Here is a 19,395-nt window from a genome sequence, read left to right as displayed (position 1 = left end):
TCAATTAATCCCACTCTCTTTACTGCCCCAATTTCCTTTTCCACTATGTTGTGAACACAGGGAGTTTGCAGTCCCTCTTCCACTTTTCCTTGGTTAACAATTTTCAATATTCAGTTTGGCAAGCAGTGGTTCAAACTTGAAGAGGCCTCTGGTTTAAGAAAGAAAATCAGGAATTTACTTTTGGAAGAATTCGAAAAAGTGAGCTAAGCAAGAAGGCTGTATGCCAGAGTCCTCTTCAGTTGTCCTCAGGTGGTATTCCACCATGAATCTGGTGCAAATGTGCGTACATGTGCAATCATTGGATTTGGGTTGCCATCGTGTATAGCTCGCATAGTTGATGCAAATACATTGCCGCTAACCTCAATAAATTGCATAGTTGATGCAAAATACTATAGCTAGCTAGCATAGTTTTGAGGTTCTCAACAGTTTCACTGTTAGTGCCAAGTTCTTTTTTTCTTTTTGTACTATTTAATACGGGTATTGATAACATGTGTCTTAGTTGCTCTCTCTTTTGCGGTATGTTGAATTGGAGATTACAGAGGATTTTGAGAGGTATATGTGGAAAATTTGAAGCAGCCAAACCAAAAGGCAAAAGCCATGTTGCATAGTGAAATGTTAAAAACAGGGAACAAGAATCCTGCGCTCACAATGTTGTTTTGTGTTTGAATGATAGCCTGGACAACATAAAATGGAAAACAAAGTACAAGTACACACATGAAGTATATGACCAATGCAACATAATTCTAGTGTTAATATTACTTGTTTTTGATTGAACAATCCCATCATCAAGGGTTCTTCATTTTGATTCTCAACTTCCGAGCTATTTGTGCTGCCTTAGGATGAACAGGCCACTTACTGCCATCACACTGTTCTACCTCCACCCAATTGATAACCTTGATTATGAGAGACTGAGGAACTTTTCGAGCATCCCCGTCTGCTGCAACTTTCGATTTCTTCATCCCAGCTTCCAAAGCTTTCTCAATAAATTCCATAAACCAATTTCCAGCTTCTGTTTGAATCTGCTTACCCAATTTGATTGTACTGCTCAAGCTACTACTACAGGCTGGTTTTTTATTCTCGTCATTCTCAGTAATTGCTTCAAGAGACAATTTCCCAAGTGGGGTGGACGGTGTTTTTCTTTCTGATGAAGCTTTTGAGTTTGCATAACTTCTCAATAGTTTCTCTGAGTTTGTCTTCTGTTCCTTTCTTTCAGGGAATGCAGCAATTGATTTGTACAATGCACATCGTCTCTTCGATGAATTTAGCTCTGAGTTTCGGCATTGATCGAATGAATTGTCTGTAACTTCTTGTAAAATTTGGGACTCTTCTTGTGGTTGTTCATCTTTCCTCTCACTTTTCAGGTTTGCGACTTCAGTTGCTGCTTGAATGGACACCATATCCGTCACTGCTTGCACAATTTGGTGATGAAATTCCAGAAACTTGTCAAAACAGTTTGCTGGTGACTCTGCTTTGGCTGATTTGCTCAAGTTCGAGAATAACCTGCATAAGGCCACATGAATGATCGTTCGCCAGTTCATAATCCAAGACAATCAAGATCAACGATGAACTTAACAGTCGTCACGCAAAAAATACGGGTAAGTTAAGCAGAATTATCATACTTGAGTGATCGAACTACTGTCTCAGTGGCCGTTGCATCTCTCAGCGATTGAAGGGCGATCTTCTGTGCTGTTTCTCGCTGCTGGACAGCTTCCTGTCAAACATACATTTATATTAACATCTCTGCATAACTCCATCAATGTTGTCAAAGGAACTTTAGGGTTATGAATTTTTATTTACCTTCCCCAATACACTAAGCTTTCCAGGCAAATTCATGGGCAGACTGGTACATTCATCAGGGGCTGAATTACAAGACTGAGATTGGGCCTCTGAAGGGATCCGTGAATTGGCAGTGTCTTGTGAATCTGAATTCATGTTGAGGGAAGCTGCCGCTCTTGTTTTCCTTAAACTTGGAGGTGGAGTTGTACTTTTCTTTTCCTACACAATAGACAGCAGAACCTCAAAATCCAATCAAGAAAGAAAAATTTTATGTGATTATGGTCGCAAACTGGTTTATAAGTTGAAGAGGGAAGATGTACCTACAGCTGAATTGAAGGGACTAATTGGAACTCTTGGCTCTCTCTCACAGACACTCTTGCTCCGCGGAAACTTCGAAGCAGAGGAAGAAGCAACACAGCTTTTCCTCAGCAATGCAGGGCTTTCTCCCTTTGAATCCACCATTTTAGCAAGCAATCCTCCTCCAAATGAACACCTAACTCCAGCACTTCCAATTCCATCCTTGTTAATTCTACTACTTCTTATCATCGGCGACAACTGTGGATTGTTCCCAAATTTAACAGAATTAGCACTCGAACGATCTTTCACCGGCGTGCACTGATTGAAATCTAGAGGCACCGGCTTCAAAACCATGGGAGAAGAAGGATCTGTCCCATTTGGTCCTGTTCCCCAAGAACCTCTTCTGTGACTTGAAACCTTTGAACTGGTCTTTTGTTCCCTTCTCTCTCCTTTCTCTCTGAGACCCATTATTGGTTCTGGAGTTCCGATTAATGGGTGCCGGCCGGGTAGTGGTTTGACGCCCTTAACAACCGGAACAGGGGATCCTGGTTCCAGTTTATCAACATACAAGAACTGACCCAACTGCATCTTGTTACTAAGAACAAAGTCATCTTGTTCCGAGGGAAGACTGACATAAATTGAATGTGAAGAATCTGATACCTTGATGAAGAATCCATGTTTAGGGAAAAGATTCTTCTCATCAAGATCGGCCGGGACGATGTCCGTCACCTGCAATAAAGAACTTCGGTGCTCCCCGGTTGGCTTGACCCCTGTGTTCATTCCATTCAGAAGCCTTAATATGATTCCAGGCGCCAACGCCGCCATTAATTAGCCTCCGAAGATTTACAGAATCGCGCAGGAAAATGAAATTGACAGACTCGATCGAATTGAAAATTGTTTCAAGAAACCCAGAAAGCTGAATTCAATTTCGTGGGAGAGGAAACCAGGAGAGATTGGTAGATTTGGAGAGAAATTGAAGTCGAACTGGTCTAGATTTTGAAGGGATCCATTCCACGGTTGGTGGTATGGAGCGGGCGAGAAGGGGACGCTGAAGAAGACTAGTTGTGTTGTGAATTGAGTGGGGCCCTTGTTGGCAACGGTAAGTACGCACTACGCACACATAAAGCCAACTTTTTTCAAGTTTCAGAATTTTTTGTAACGTTTGGCAACGGTCATATTGGCGTGCCTGCATCAATAGATCATTTTTGAATCCTAATTGAGTAAATCCTATTCGCTTCCGCTTTAAACAATCAACGGTTAGGAGCACTATCCTATGTGTTTTTTTTATGGGAAAATTTAATTTTATCAAATATAAAATAAGAATTTACTTTTGTAATGGAAAGGAAAAGTTAACAGCCCTACAAAAAACAACACTATACAAACTCACAAAATTTTTTCAAAAGATGGTTATATCAAAACTCAACGTGTAATCAAAAGGATATTGCTCCAATTGAAAATCGAACCTAAAACCTTCCAAATGCAAGCAATTTAAATTCACCACTAAATTATCACGCAAGCCTAACACAAGAGACAAGCCTAACACAAGAGAATAGCTTAACATGAAAATAGGGAATAGCAAATGCAGTCATAAGGTGTGGCCCTTTTGACCTAGACTTAGGTCATCCGGAACTAGGTTAAATATGTAACTTGTTGATCAGAAGAATTCCAACCAACATGTATAGAGTAAATTGGAAAAATAAAACACCATGTCAATATATCTTCACTTTATGAAATAAAAGAATATATATATATATAGATGCAATCCAGGAGGAACTACTAATATATATGTTGTAGTTGATGCGTACCTGCATCAAAGATTAATCAAACATGAAAGTCTACATGTCCCATTCACAGCCAGGAGTCATGAGTCATTAACTAGAACCAACACCCAAAGGAATTGCGCCCCAGTCTGTCTAGCCAGGCTTTGCTGGTAACTAAATTGACAAGCAGCCAGGCAGGACACTGACAATGCTTGCTCTACGACTAGGCAAGCTCAACTCGGTTGCTGCACATTTTGAATTCACAACTGCAGAGGCCAGAGGGTTCAGTTCAATTACAATTTATTATTGCTAAACGCAGATCATGAACAAAAAACTGTGACCCTCACATCATATGACCAAAACCATCCGAACAACGAAGCACCTAACCACACCTGGGAGTATAGCAGACATATGAGGCGAGTTCATCACATGAAATGGCTTTAAATTAACATGACTTTCTAAACCACAATTCAATATGGCCGGTGCCAAAAGCTCTCCACCTCTAGCACCCAAAAACATGAATCATCATGTTCCTCGAAGCCAGTATGTCATATACCTTCAAAGAGTGTGACTCAGAAAGCATCGTATCTAAATCAATCACAAGCTTAACTGAAAGCTATTACTACAAATTGTGTGGAGTTCTGAGGCAAAAATCGTAAATTTTTCTTTCTCAGAATCATCAGGATCCAGTACAAGCTGTCAGGGAAGACTTCCAAGGACAATTTTTTTGTTCATCAAATAAATATAGCTCTCATTGTGAGGCGGAACACATGTTCAATTGCAATAGGGAACATGCCAGAAAACAAAATCTCCCGCTGAAGATGATCTCACCAGTTCCTAGAGACAAGTCTCCACAGGCCATGCTATAGAGGAGTTGCAAAGCCTGCAACAAAGCAAATAACAACTTCAAGTAGCGTGAAATATGAAAACCCTGTAATTCCAAGCATAACTAATAAGCTTGAGATACTACTAGTGCAATGTCTAGGCTTCTGCTTATCAGTGAGCTAATTACCTCAAGGTAACCTATAATCAACATTTCAAATTTAACTAGGTTTACTCCGCTTCAAATCATGCAGTCATAACGCAAAGATTTAAGGCTATGCACCACATTGATAATTTCATTACAATATCAATTATGCCCACATAACCTCACATTTTGCACCATTGAAACATTAGTAGTTCAGAAATGACACACACAAAAGTGAATAGAAGATTTCCCACTGATCTAGTTTAGTAACCAACCAGATGTGCTTCTATCTTTTGTGAGCCTTTCCTGAACCTAAAAGAATATTACCAAAATTTAATTGCCATCACATGGGCCAAAAATTTTGGGATACTAAAGTGTTAGCTGTTGTTGAAGGGATTGTTCAAAAGACGAGTAACACAACTTCAGACAAAATCATAACTCTTTTTTGGAACCAAAGAAAAACTACTTCATAGACTTTTAGCCCCAGAACAAAGCTTCATTACAAGTTACTAGGAGCCAAGAGGTGGTGGTTGTTGAAGGTATCATTCAACAAACAAATAACCCAATTTCAGACAAAATCACAAGTTCACCACTTTCTTTGCAACCAAAGCAAAACTGCTTCCAATAATTCTAGCCTCAGAAGTTAGCTACAAGATAAGACAAACCAAAAAACAAGGACACAAAATTACTATGAGAGAACCTTGACCAAACAATCGAAATTTTAACCAATATACATTGGTGATGCAAATATATACCTATATAACACTTGACTAAAATTTATTACCCATATAACACTCCACGCCATTCTGAACGGCGTGATTAGCTTTGGGTTTTTACAATCACGCCATTCAGAATGACATTTGTTTTTTGCAGTCACACCATCCATGATGGCGTGACTAGTGTTAAAACTAGAATGGATGGTGTGACTCCAAAATTACATAAAGTCACGCCGTTCTGAATGGTGTGACTTTAATACGTACAATAAATCATGCCGTTAGTAACGGCGTGATGGCGTGACTCTAGTTTTAACACTAGTCTCACCATCCAGGATGGCGTGACTATACAAAAAACAATCCCACCATTAATGACGTGATTGTAAAAACCCAAAGCTAATCACGCTGTTTAGAATGGCATGGAGTGTTATATGAGTAATAAAGTTTAGTCAAGTGTTATATATATATATATATATATATATATATATATATATTTGCATCACCAGTATATATTTACATCACCAGTGTTATATTGGTAAAAAAAACTCCAAACAATCCCCAAAATATTGCCTTAACAACTAAAGGTTCAGTAAATCACAGCGAAAACAAGTTTTTACATCAGCAACAAGTAGGCCAACTTTAAGAATAAAGAATCAAGCCTTCTCAAAATTGTTACTTTAGCCAATGGCTAGAAAGCCCCTCCACATATTATGTGAGGAAGGTATGCGTACATCTTACATGTCTCCGATCACTTCCACCGCGAGGGCCTTGTGCATGGGAGTTGTTTACCTTTTTTACCAGCTAATGGATGGCAAATGATGGGCATGGGAACTCAAAGTATTCCAACAAACCACCTTAATGGTTGACCTCCTGATTACGCTACACTACACTACACATAGCAGAAAAACTTAACCAATAAATACATTATTAACTTGTAATTAGTGCCCTAGGTAGGTACGATATCGGCATTGGTGACTTTGGAACTGGCTTAAAATTTTTCCTTCATAACTGTTAGCAACAAAGACAAGCCCCTCTTTGTTTTATACAAAAAAAGTTAGCCATATATCTTCTTCAACATATTGAATTCAGTCATGCCATGTAACCTCCAACTCATTAAACTCAACCTATATCTTCCCACAGAAGACGTACAATTTCACTTAACAGCAGATGGATTGCACTCAGTTCAATGGTCCTTCCGATGACACTCCAAAGCCACCAAATCAGCAAATGTAAATGAGTCACAAAATGTGCATATTATCACAAAGGAAAATTATTCCCAGATGCTAAAGATTAGTAGATTACAGTCCAAAACAACAATGGAAAGAATATCATTAGAAAGGGAATTTATAAGAATACCTTCTGATAGACATCCCCAGTTGACATTGTTCAACGACAGCAATGAAGTGAACAGGGCAGATGCAGTTACGCTATGCAATGGCATCAAAGACAATGCACCACCCAACTCAGCTGGTAGCCTGAAAGAGCCACATCATGAGCCTTTGTCAGGTTTAAATTACAATGAAAAAATATTAAGGACTGAATATAACCAAAATCGACCAGAACTTCCCAACAGAAAATAACAATCGTCGTGGTAAGCCTACTGTCTACCACATCATTAGGCTGCAACCCAAAAAAAAAAATAGCAAAGACAAAAATATTTCTGTAATATGGACCATGAACAAGAACATTGAGCACCTTTGAACCTGAAAACTTATGCATAAAACTATAACCCAAATATATTATTTCAAAAAGAAAACCATAATTCCCGACTAGGAATTCATTCGTTTAGCTCAAATTACATCAATCAAGACATTCAGAGTCAAAACTCACTCTTTAGTTAGAACACTAAAATTAAGACTCCAATTGGCTCGCTCATTGTCGACATTTCCACAGCTAAGAAAGAAAAAAGTCGGACAAAAACCTAATCACTAAACATTCACTGGTTGCATATTACTCATGCAGAAATGTGCATACGTATGAAATTGAATCAGACCTAGAGAAGATGGGTCTCTGACTGGAGATTCGAGAAACAGAGGTGGGATTAGCAGGGCCAAGACCACTCAACTTAGCAGCTTTGGAAGCGAAAGGCGACGCTGTTGTCTTCGAACGGCTTATGAGGGTTTTCGCCGATCCTGAAGAGACTCGAAGCATTCTTCTTGCACAATTAGCCGCCATGGCTTTTCCGCTATTCAGTCCACTGAACCAGGAACCCTCGACACCACTTGCATCACCCAACCATGAGCTTTGTTTATGGGCCGAGTTTACACTTAAATGGACCCATAAAGACATTTCTGTTCAACCCTACTAAATGGGCTTTAGTGACACAAATGGGCTTTACTTTTAAGCCTGTGCAGTTCTCTCACTATTGTCACCAACTTATTAGTTGTATGGTGGAGCATTTTTTAACAACAAAATCATGATCAAGATATGTTGATTTGTCCACAAAACCTATGCATTTTTTCGTTTGTTGATACATAAAAAGTCATATATGGGAATTAAATGTGGGCCTTAATCAATTTGTAGCCTAACATAACCACAAATTTGTGCTTGATTATCGACACCCGACTCGAATGGGCAAACCAGAAGGTTGAGCAAAGCCCACTGAGTGGACAAGTTATCGAGTAAAAGTGAACAATACTCTAAATCCCGTATCACTTTGGGGAGAATGTGATCATGTGACGTTCAACACATATATATATTAAGGTCAAATCTCTTAACTTGGTGAATTTGTTTTCTAGGATAAATGGTTCAGGAGAACAAATCCGTGCAATCCTAAAGGACTTAATTAAGTGAAGGGCTCAAAGCGAACAATATTCATGACTAGGCCCAAAGGGAGGCGGGCTGTTACATTGATGAGCCTGTCCTCTTAGTTAGTCACTCACATGGCATAACCAAGAGAGCCATAACAGCAACACACATTACACTTTTTTTCTTTTTTTGTTGAGTAACGGACATCATTGAGTTCATCAGTATTTATTTCTCTGCTGATATTTCAGCAAGTTAGTTGCCCAATAACTGCAGTTACTCATATTTTCAGGCTAAAACCGGATAGGGGTTTGACAAAGTTGTTTGTCAGTTTCCTTGTAAGAATTGCATCACCATTATTATCTTCTTCAACAAATGTAGCAGCAGCATTGCATGTATGGATATTACAGCTACCTCCTTCAATGCTAATTAAACATATATAAACATATATATATATATATATATATATATATATATAATCAAGAATCCACCCCACACATAGACCTAGTAGATGCAAAATATGGTCCCTCTTTATTTGCTCTGATTTTTTTCTCAAAACCTACCACACTTTGCTAGTTTGCTTGCTCCATCACCATCTTCAATTCTTCGTGGTATGATAGCAACTCTTATTATTAACTTATTCGACCTTATTTATGACCAGATGTTGCTCTGGGAATTGTGTTTTTCAAATCATGAAAAAAATTGTTGCCTCCACATCTTCATGTGTTGCTTCAGTATCATTGAACATACAACCTAACATGAATATATCATCATAAATGCCAGATCATGGTATCAGAGAAGAAATTTTTTAGTTAAAAAGAATAAATTTTCTGTCACCCAACAAGCTCTGTAGGATTTATGATTCTTTGTAGGGGTGGTTGGTGTAGCATTGAGTAGATATGAGGCATGGGAGCCATGGTATAGGGATGGTCTACATTGGTTGCTCTTGCTCAACATCAGTGCTGCAGGGGCCTAGACCCATGTTTGGCCCTTCCAGTTAATTTGATTGGCAGCAGGAAAGTAATTCAAGAATTGAAAGATTCACCCAATAAGTTTCAACCCAATCATATAGCAGCTACAGTGTTAAGTTTTGTTTCATTACATGTGTGTGTGTGTGTGTGTATTCATATTCTTGGCTTGTGCATCTAGATCACGGAAGCCTACAGCAGGAAGCAATTGCAGGCAGCAGGGTCATTAATGTTGGGTAACAATTATAGAGGCAGTAGTTGATAGTTACTGTATTTTATTCATTCCAAATCCAGATGAATGGAAGCAGCTGCCATGCACGTAGGGTTGCAGAAGCTATAACACAACTAATTCCTTCAAGCTGCATTATTTATCTTAGATTGTGCGGATGCGAATAGGAGCATTAGATTGTTCTCCACAAAGAGACTATGGGTTCAAGTGAGAGAGGCGGAAGAAATCATTCACCTTAAATACGTGTGGACCCAGGACTCAAAGCGCACAATATATGAGTGGGGCGTGTAAAGAACATTGCAATTCAAGACACTCAGGTTTGTTGAATGTAACAAATTTCTGATCTATGCCAATAGATTATAATTTCTGAGTCCCGAATTGTAGGGTCACTGAATTCAAGAAACAATGAACTAATTTGAAGAAGGTGAATCACTCAAACCAATGCTGATAATACTGAAATCACTCTACTAATAGCACACTAACCTGAACGTCTAAGAAGTCTCTAGAGAACACAATCGGGGCCCCTTATAACTCATGTTTTCTACCGTGCAGATCATTTGAGGAAACGTCAATACCAATATGACAGATTTATTTGCTTTTTGAAATGATCAACATCAAGTAGTCTAATCGGATCATATATGAACCAAAACATGAGACAAATAATGAGATGAGGACCCTTCACCTAAACCTAATGTGAATTAAATAATCTCTTAATTTTGGGTTCTGACAATCCCTAATAATTTAAAAAAAAAAATAAAAATGAACAGTGCATGTGTTGTTGGTTGGTGTTGGTGATATTGGGTTGAACAACAAATGATGCCTTCCTAAGTTAGTGCTATCATTTTATTTCCAGCATTTCGCACTTGCATTCTCAGAATCCAATTTCGCTGTCTCCCATCTCACTTGGAAAAAAACAAAAGAAAATTGGATCCTTCTTTTTTGTCTTTTTTTTATCCAATACATATGATTACACACCATGTGTGGAGAAGTCTATTTGTCAAAAACAAAGTTTGAATTTTATGACAACTTTTGTTAATGACCAGGAATTGACATTATATAAATTTTCTCTTTCAACATATGATATGAGTTTAAACTCGGGTTATTAAGTGTGGGTCTATCGAAATTTCTCATCTGAAAAACAATATAAGTTGAGTCAAAATCCAACGCGCGACCACACTAATTAACAAAAAAACCTAGTCAACATTTAAAGATCCAAACTCCAACTATAAATGATCAATCTACCCACATATTTGGGTTGGGACACCTTTTATGTGTTTCAAATAATAATAAGCAATAACCAAACCAGCAAAGAGCACCCAAAGAAGCACTTGCCAACGGCTTGTGATATTAAAGACAGAAGAAGATACTAAAAATGAGGCAAAGAACTTGAAGTTTTAGCCGTTTGTGGAGTAGACTGGAATAAAGCAGAATGAACGTTTGCTTTGACTCTATTTATGGCATTTCAATAACTGAAAAAGAGGCAAGCAATGCTTTACTGGTTTTACTTTGATTTAGATTAGAATTCACGCATGTATGACATAACCCAGTTTTTATTTTTATTTTTTTCAAAGAAGAATACATTAAGAGAGGAGTCAATCCATCCTATGGCTATGATCCATTTCTGCACAGTAAATTCTGAACTCAAACAGACCCCATGTTATCTGCAATAGATAAGTTAGTAAATAATTGATCCAATTTCAATTTTGACCTTGCTTATTTTTCATTTACTTGGGGGGGTTTTTCTCTTAATTTTCACCTTTTTTTGTTTACAAATTTCTTGACAGAGCACAAGCACATGCAGAAAACCCTGAAATTCAGTGACTTAGCAGACAATTTTGCTTGAAATGATGCTTCAGTGCACTTCTACTTGTGGCTCCCCAAGCATATCATAAAATTTGGCGCTACTGGACCTTTACACTCACAACCTCTGCCAAGTGTTGTAGATATATGTATAGAAATTCTCATATGTGGATCAAAAAGTGTAGACCAACTTTACGGACATGAAATCCAATAATTGTAATAAAACATAACAAAAATGAGGGTCATGCATTTGCTGTAGAACCCACCATATCTATAGTTGAAAACAAGTTCAGTTGGTCCACACTTTTGGTTCACAAAAAAGAATTTCTATATATATATATATATTAGGAATTCTCTAATGCGAACACCCGCAAGTATGTTAATTTACGCACATCAATCTCACCATTGATTTGAAACATGTTAGACCCAAAACAATGATCTCCACTTATCATTTCACTCATCTATATCCTCAAAAAATATACGCAAGTTAATATAATTTGTGAGTCTCCGCATAAGAGAATTGTTGTGTATATGTATATGTGTGTGTATATATATATATATATTAGTATTTTTTTATAGTGCAACATATGATATCATTGATAACAGCTGTATCGTGCCCCTTGGCCACGAATCGCAGCAGCGCAACGTGGATGGTCTCTCTCAAGTCTCAACCACCTAATCTTTTTTATTCACTTGTTCCTTCTAGTTTGATATATGTGGATATAGACATTATACTTACTTTCTTCTTGGGTTCTAAAATTCCTCCAATTCCATGCATATGGACTATGCACAGCCTTAAAAGTTGCCAACATTAACAGTTTAACAATAACATCCATCAATCAGAGATTATTACCATAAATCAACAATAATGATAACAAACCTCCAAAACTAATATATGAAAATTAAAAAAAAAATAAAAACCATTAACCATCCAGGATAATACTTAGTAGACATGCCTGCGACTTATCAGATACTTGAGGAAAATAGGTCGGTCCGAGTACCCTATCCTAGATTTACATGGGCTAAATGCTCATGATTCTTTGTCATTAAAAAAAAAAAACCTTAAATAAATTAGATATTTAGACCAAATTGAGCTCGAGCAGGTGGCTAAGTTATCTTAGCCAACGGTTCCAACCCAAATGACTGGAGGTCGGCACCTACCTAATCAGCAATGGTCCATGTCATATCGTTCTCGAATATCCAGTGACAAACCTCGATCCGGCCCGGACTTGAACCCAAGGCTAAGAAAGCTCCATGGGTCGGGCTCCAAGCTGTGGTATCCAAGTGACAGATGGCAACACCGTGGTTGATCTTGGATTTCGTTGTTGGATCTAATAAATCCGCTTCGTATACCCGAACTTTAGGGACTGAATGGCAGTAGTACAGCAAGTAAGGGTACAGACTCTGGTGGCAGGAAACGGACTTGGTTACTCTACCGCCGTTGATTCCTTTGACGGAATGGATCTGGATCTTTTGCTTTGACCCGTTGACGTTGTCGGTGGAGCGAACAGCCACGTTTCGGCCCAAAACCGAGCTCGCGAAATCGATCATGTCCTCGATGGAGGCCACGCAGCGCTTGGTTTCGCCGGCGCTTGGAGCTCTCTCGCACTCGCTCAAAGCGTCTTTGATTATGGTTTCCATGGTAGAATTGTCACTCGCGTGGAAGATTTGCTTGATTTCGCCCATCGTGGACGTTGAGAATGGTAGTTTTGAGATAATTGTCCGGGGCAAAAACGACCTCTTCGGCATCTTATCTGTAATGTCCGGCATCGGCATCAAGGTGCCCTCTTTGAGCATCGATTCTCTGAAGAATTTGCCCCGTTCCACCCACTTATTGACCAAACTCCCACTCAGCTTCTTTGCTGATTGTTTGGAATTGGCATCACTGTATTGTGTGAACGCCATTGCCTTCTTGTTGGTGTACTCCTTGAAAGTGTTGTTGACTCCATAGATCTTGAAGCCTATAACCTGCCCTTTCGCTCCCTCACCGTAGCCAGTGAACTTGTCTGTACCTTCGTTGAACGATTTTCCATAATTAGCAAAATTGATTTTCTGGGAATTGGATTTCTTCCCGTACGATTGAAACGTATCGTCGCCGACATTGGATTGGTCTCTGTAGCTGCTGAAGCTTGCACTGCCGGCATTAGCTTCCGCTCCATAATTCTTGAAATTGTTCTCGGGGACATTTCCATTGAACCCATATGATGTGAAGGAATCATTGTTCACATTTCCCTTCTCGCCATAATTATTGAAATTGGAATTGATGACATTGGAATCCTTGCCGTAGCTAGAGAATTCATTTGGGGACCCATTTGCGTTCTTGCCATAACTGGTGAAGGTCTCGCTCCCCGAGTTAGTTTGGTCTGTGTAACTCGCGAAGGAATGGGCCCTGCCATTGGCATCGTCGGCATAGGAAGTGAATCGGAGATTAGGCACATTGACTTGCGGATTGTAATTCTTGAACTCCCCATCGCCGCCGGTGGCTCCGGCAGCATAGGTCAGGAAGCTCTGGTCGACGACGTTGCCGTTAGATCCGTAATTGGCAAACTTGTCCTTGTGACCCGCCGAGTCGCGGCTGTACCTTCTGAACGAATCAACAGGGAGATTGTCGCCGTCGGAGTAGTTCTTGAAGGAATCTACTCCCCCGAGTCTCTCAGTGCCATAGTTCGTGAAATTTCGATTAAGATAAGACGCGAAGTTGGAGTCAGTGTCATGCTTTTCCAAACTATTAGCCAAATCAGGGAAGCAAAACAGCTTAGCAGAGGCGCAGAAGGAGGGGAGGTGAGTTGAGAGCGAGTTCTGAGCAGCAAGCCTGGCAAAATTAACAGCATCAACACTGTTCAAAGGAGACGCCTTGGATAGGAGAAAATTGGGCTGAGGGAGATTGTTGTGGATCTCCCTGCTCCAATACCGGATCAGATAGGCCTTCGGCGAGAATGGGTTCTCTCCGGCTGCATCGCTGCCTGCTCCGGCGATAAGATTCACCTGCATTGCCCCAAAAACAACAATTAATTTCACAATATCAGCATTAATAATCCCTTTTAGAGCTTCAGAGACAAACAGAGATAGAGAGAGGGAGAGAGAGTTGGCTTACATTACTAAAAAATGAGAGAAAGCAGAGACAGAGGAGGATGACGAGGTTCATGGGTGTGTGGATTTCGATCCAGCAAAAAAATTTGTGGAGAATGTTGGTGCGTTTGTTGGTTTTGTGCGTGTGTGTATATATATATATATATATAACAAGATTTTGTTTTTATTTTCTTTTTAAAGAGGGAGAGAGAGTGAGAGAAGATTGGGCCTGAAACTGAAAGGGCGTTTTGGATTTTCAAGTTTGAAATCTGGGTGTGTTGAGTGCTTGAGTCAATGAGCTTTGACAATGGAGCCTGTGGGAGCCTGCACTGCTTTGCTCTGTATCCTACGCGCATTTTTAAAATCTAATGCGAATTATATTTTTATCGGAGAATTACATATACCTAACAAACGAATTCAATCATAAGCAACCATAACATATAATTAGATAACGTAATAACGAAATTCAATATAATTAGACAACGTAATACTGTTATGGATAAAAATATTAGGGATATAAGTCATTTTCAATTTTTAAAGAGGTAGATAAGATAAATGACAAGTGAGGTCAATTATTTTTGATCCCGCGTGTTTCAAATAGACGGTGAAAACATAGATTCTCACTTTAAGTGAAGAAGATCTGCAATATGCAAAGTGGATGGAACATAATTAAACAGGAATTATATTAATTAATTAAAGTTGTAAATAATCAGTTCAAAAAAGGAGAAAGCAATAAAATTCAGCTGTCAAAAGGGGGAGCCAAGAAAGAGAAGATAAAGTGAAACAAAGAGAGGAAAAAAGAAGTGTTCTAGAAATAGATAAAGCAAATAGAACAGAAGAAGCTGAAGGAGCAAAAAGAAAGAAAGGACTGTTCTGATATATTCCAACAAAAAAGAAAAGTCTGGAAAATGAATGATTGCTTCCATGCTTTGCAAAAAGGCTTGGTGTAGTAGGTGAGCATGGTGTTGGTAAAAAAAAAAAGCTCAAGAGATTAGACACTTTTTTTTTTTTATTTACTTTTTTACTTTTATTTTACTTGTGTTGTGCATGTCATGGGCAGTAAAAGCTGCAGATGTTCAATTGTTAAATGAAATTCAAAACCCATTATTTTATCTTTATTTTTTTCTTCTGAAATTGAAATTATTATATACATTCCTGTTGGTTGCTCCCTTATTCAGGGCACTAAAAAAAACTCCATATAAAGGGTATTTTGCACATCAATCACTTAATCCACAATTATTGTACATTACTCAAAAAGGATTTCCTATTAAGCAGACAATAGAAACCTAAGAAAGTACTAGTCCTAAATGAGGGGGGACATTAGCTTTTATCAAAATACATTTAACCGCTTATCAAGAATTTAATTGGGGGTTTTAAGTCAAGTCTAAAGATTTGGCTAACAAATAAATTCCTTAGTAGCTTATCTTTATAGCTGTCAATATATAAGTTATATACATGCCTATACATTTAATGAAATGGAAGAACATTAATTCTCAATTTTAAACAAACTATTCAAAAATTAAATATTGAGAATAAGTGTATGTATATATATATGTGTGTGGGTGGGTGTGTAGTCGATCATATAGTCAAGCCTGCTTTTTTTTTTTTTTATTTTTCTTGCTAAATCTGGTCCACATTTGCTAGACTGTCATCAATTTATGTTCCATTGAGACAATATCATTATGACAGTAGTACTACTTTAATAATTTCAATGTCACTCACACCCACACCAAAAAAAAAAACCAGCATGTGTAGATTTGTAGAGTCGGTGGATCTTCATGTTATGTTCAGTCTAATTCCAGTCCATTTTATTTGACCTTCAACTACTCTTGCATGGATTTTCAGGCAAAAAAAATAGATTATACAGCTCATGAAACGATGTAGCGTATGATCATAAGGGTATTGCTCTCAGTGACAATTCAACTTAATACCTCTTTAATCCATAACGAATGTCCAAAGGGCAAACTTGTATGGTATACTTCGGTTAAAAAAAAAATCACTCCTACCTTTCAATTTCTGCACATATCACATGAAGCCCCAGTTTTGATTATAATATAATTGACTTTGATGTAAAAGTGTTTGATGTAACGTGAGTGAGGAAGCTATTTGTGTCGATTATGAATGTCTGTTTCCTTCTTTTGTAGTAGAACTTGTGTGGAAGATTCTTAATGCTGGAACTGGAAGTAAAATATAATATTTGTCCCAAAAATGTGGAAATTTTTGCTGCTCCTACCAGTTTCTGTAAACAAAAAACCAGTTGTTCCACAGAAAGAAAAAAGAAAAACACAGATTTCTTGATCCGGATCGATCGCGGAGTTTCGATTAGTCTCTTCTTGATTCCTAACATCATTTGCTATAACATGTTCTAGCATGGAAAAACAAAAGACAACTCATTATCATCCATATTAGGCAAGTTTTTAATGGTTAAAATATAGATTCCACCAACTACTCCTACTATTACTACATTATGATATTGAATTAACACTTCTTTTTCGATAACATGGAACCCATTTAGTTGCTCACCGGAAAATTAAGACTTTTTCTTTGCTGCAGAATCTCTGTGTAAGTTTAGTTTATGATGGCTTCTGCATTTGATTGCAGATTTAGAATTATCCTTCAGCTTTATCTCATGAAGCAGAACCTTAAAAAATCAGAAATCACTGCATTGTTCTTAATAAAAATAAAATAAAATTTCTGCATTACTGGTTCAAGAGAAGTTGAGTAACTTAGCAGCAAAGAATCAAATCATGCCATCAAAATATGAAAGAAAACTTTATGCAGACCCAAACAAATACAACACTCAAGTACTGCAACAAGTAAAGCACATGAAAAAAGAGCAAGCACTAGGCATTCCATTAACAGAACAGCATGCTCTCAGTAGGCTCCAACGATCGTTGCTATGATGGTTTCGCGATGGCTTGCCAGGGATGGAGAGAAATGCCATGTCTCTGAACCAGCACATGATCGAAGGCCCTCTGCGCGCTTTCATCAAATTGAACATTACAAGTATGTTGAAATGTTGCAGGAGAACCAATTAATTCTAACTATTCATGTTGCAGAACAAAAGATACATGCCATTGTATATTTGTATTAACATACAGGTTAAGGCCAACATATGCAACAATCGATCAATCCAGCTAACTACGATTTCCCATTGAACATGGCCCTACTAGAAGGAAAAATTCAGAACAGGTAATTTAGTACAACAGAAACTCATCAAAGTAGAGTACTAAGTAATTAATCCATATTATTGAGTGACCAACGACGACAGCTTTGATGTAATGGCATTCGATTATATTCTCGGATTCCTGTCCATTATATCAAGGTTTTTGTTTCCATCTTATACAAAGAGGGTGCTTGAACGTAAGGAAAAAAGGTGTGTGTTTTCATACTCCAATGACTAGTTACAGGGTTCACCTCTTGAATCCTTTTGATGTTCAGTTAGCTGTCGCGGATTTTATACTATGATAGAGAAATGAAAATTGACCCCATCTCGGAATCTGGTTTTTACATAAAAATGGATCAGATTTTCAGTTCATACACACAACAGAACATGACCAACAGTAGCCTAAGTAAAGTAACTCCAAATAGTGGACTTGCATAAGGAGGAACTCAATACTGATAGTGATAAACCAGAAATCCCAAGAGTCCAATTCTGCATTCCTGATATTCATTTATGTTCAAGCGCGCGAACGAAGACAATCCTTCAAGAAAAGGATGACTAATCTATCAACGACAAAGGAGAAGTTTGCGATGCTCAAAAGGCGCACGCATGCAAATAATCGAGCAAGTCTTAGCAGGCTCCAAATTAGTTCATTGTTATGATTATTATGAGGACCAAAATATCAGCAAGTTGAGTAGAGATTGAAAAGCACATGCATCAGAACAGAAGATCCAAGCCATAGTTGTTGAAATAATCGTATAGACCGATCAATCTAAGCTGCTAATGAAGCTGTCAAAATTGTTTTAATTTGCTGTTGAATGGAGTTAATCAGAACTCTAAAATGGAATGCGAAGTGCTGTAGCTTGACAGTGGTAAGACAATGAAGAACAGACAACTTTCTATTGTACCAGAAATGAAGTAGACAAGAAAACAAAACTTGTAATAACTACGAGCCAACCAAAAATCGTTACAACTCGAAAACATTGGGAGATCAATCATGGAAGTAACCATCATTGAGAGCCACATGAACTCTGCTCTCCTTCCAGAAACAGCCAAGTTGGCTACCACATATACATGGTGACGTCGATCGATCGTCACACAATATACCCATGTGTGTGTGTATATATATACATCATCAGTTTTGTTCTTTTTTGCTCTTCCATTGGCACCTAAATGAGTGGTCCTTTCACTATTTCTTGAGTGTATGATAATGTTAAGGATTGGGTTTTTTTTTTTTATTCCTGCAGTGACAAACATGGTGGTGGTAGAGTTGGTCCACAAACAAACACCCAGTGCTACATATTTGAAATTATTTCCAGTACAAGTTGACCACTTTCCAAAACACCATTTGGTACAAATTGATAAGATGTATTAAAAAAGCCTCCCCAGAATTGTCCCAAGTCCCAACAGAGTTTTGTTTTAACTTATAAATGTTTGTGCTAACTGTGTGATCCACCTATACATACATATATATATATATATATATATTCTTTCTTTTTTTCTTCAAGATGTGGTTGCCTCACACCTTCTCTGCTTCCTTTGCAATCTTATTAAATATAATTTCATGCAGATCACACCCTTGAAAGCATTTTTCATATAGAATTACAGACAGTATCAGTTTAATCTCAAGATTACCAATTGAACCCCTTAAGTATATTCCATGCTTTTTGCACTTTCCATAGGCTTTAGGGTTCAAATTCCTATTGATATAATAGGGTGCAGTTCTGCTTCACCACCAATGATTACAGTCCTCCTTAAGCGACAAAAAAATGCTACCCCAGTTGACCAAAAAATGCCAGTGGTTATATTTTGGCCTCCATTTTGTGGAGACTTGAGATTGGGCCTGACTTTAATTGGGTTTTTATTTAAGCCTCAAACACGAAGGCCCAAATCGATTTAATGACTACC

At 38.1% G+C, this 19,395-nt stretch overlaps 3 protein-coding genes across 3 annotated transcripts; all 3 read right to left on the bottom strand.

Moving 5' to 3' along the window:
- Window positions 1-566: 566 nt before the first annotated feature.
- Window positions 567-3,584, bottom strand: LOC119991963. Its single transcript, XM_038838525.1, has 4 exons — window positions 2,101-3,584; window positions 1,798-1,995; window positions 1,620-1,711; window positions 567-1,500 (listed from the first exon to the last, which is right to left on the bottom strand). Exons 1-4 carry the CDS (start codon window positions 2,896-2,898, stop codon window positions 786-788), a joined length of 1,803 nt encoding a protein of 600 aa, XP_038694453.1. The 5' UTR covers window positions 2,899-3,584; the 3' UTR covers window positions 567-785.
- Window positions 3,585-4,258: 674 nt separating this feature from the next.
- LOC119991964 lies at window positions 4,259-7,745 on the bottom strand. Its single transcript, XM_038838526.1, has 3 exons — window positions 7,507-7,745; window positions 6,870-6,988; window positions 4,259-4,716 (listed from the first exon to the last, which is right to left on the bottom strand). The coding sequence occupies exons 1-3, from the start codon at window positions 7,686-7,688 to the stop codon at window positions 4,697-4,699; spliced, it is 321 nt and encodes a 106-aa protein (XP_038694454.1). The 5' UTR covers window positions 7,689-7,745; the 3' UTR covers window positions 4,259-4,696.
- Window positions 7,746-12,086: 4,341 nt separating this feature from the next.
- On the bottom strand, window positions 12,087-14,546 carry LOC119990509 (polygalacturonase 1 beta-like protein 3). Its single transcript, XM_038836458.1, has 2 exons — window positions 14,350-14,546; window positions 12,087-14,240 (listed from the first exon to the last, which is right to left on the bottom strand). Exons 1-2 carry the CDS (start codon window positions 14,398-14,400, stop codon window positions 12,417-12,419), a joined length of 1,875 nt encoding a protein of 624 aa, XP_038692386.1. The 5' UTR covers window positions 14,401-14,546; the 3' UTR covers window positions 12,087-12,416.
- Window positions 14,547-19,395: the final 4,849 nt, after the last annotated feature.

This window comes from Tripterygium wilfordii, chromosome 22 (assembly GCF_013401445.1).
Source record: "Tripterygium wilfordii isolate XIE 37 chromosome 22, ASM1340144v1, whole genome shotgun sequence".
NCBI lineage: Eukaryota > Viridiplantae > Streptophyta > Magnoliopsida > Celastrales > Celastraceae > Tripterygium > Tripterygium wilfordii.
Note: the sequence above shows the minus strand (reverse complement) of the source record. Positions and strands in the feature narration are given on the sequence as shown.

Bases quoted from the DNA above. Each gene is read 5' to 3' on its own strand.
- LOC119990509 (XM_038836458.1), bottom strand. From the start codon at position 14,400: ATGAACCTCGTCATCCTCCTCTGTCTCTGCTTTCTCTCATTTTTTAGT. The intron at 14,241-14,349 runs GTAAGCCAACTC...GGGGCAATGCAG, and splicing joins TTCTCTCATTTTTTAGTAAT to GTGAATCTTATCGCCGGAGC.
- LOC119991964 (XM_038838526.1), bottom strand. From the start codon at position 7,688: ATGGCGGCTAATTGTGCAAGAAGAATGCTTCGAGTCTCTTCAGGATCG. The intron at 6,989-7,506 runs GTCTGATTCAAT...TGGCTCTTTCAG, and splicing joins CAGAGACCCATCTTCTCTAG to GCTACCAGCTGAGTTGGGTG. The intron at 4,717-6,869 runs GTATTCTTATAA...GCTTTGTTGCAG, and splicing joins CTGGGGATGTCTATCAGAAG to GCTTTGCAACTCCTCTATAG.
- LOC119991963 (XM_038838525.1), bottom strand. From the start codon at position 2,898: ATGGCGGCGTTGGCGCCTGGAATCATATTAAGGCTTCTGAATGGAATG. The intron at 1,996-2,100 runs GTAGGTACATCT...TCTATTGTGTAG, and splicing joins TTAGTCCCTTCAATTCAGCT to GAAAAGAAAAGTACAACTCC. The intron at 1,501-1,619 runs GTATGATAATTC...GGCCTTATGCAG, and splicing joins ACAGTAGTTCGATCACTCAA to GTTATTCTCGAACTTGAGCA.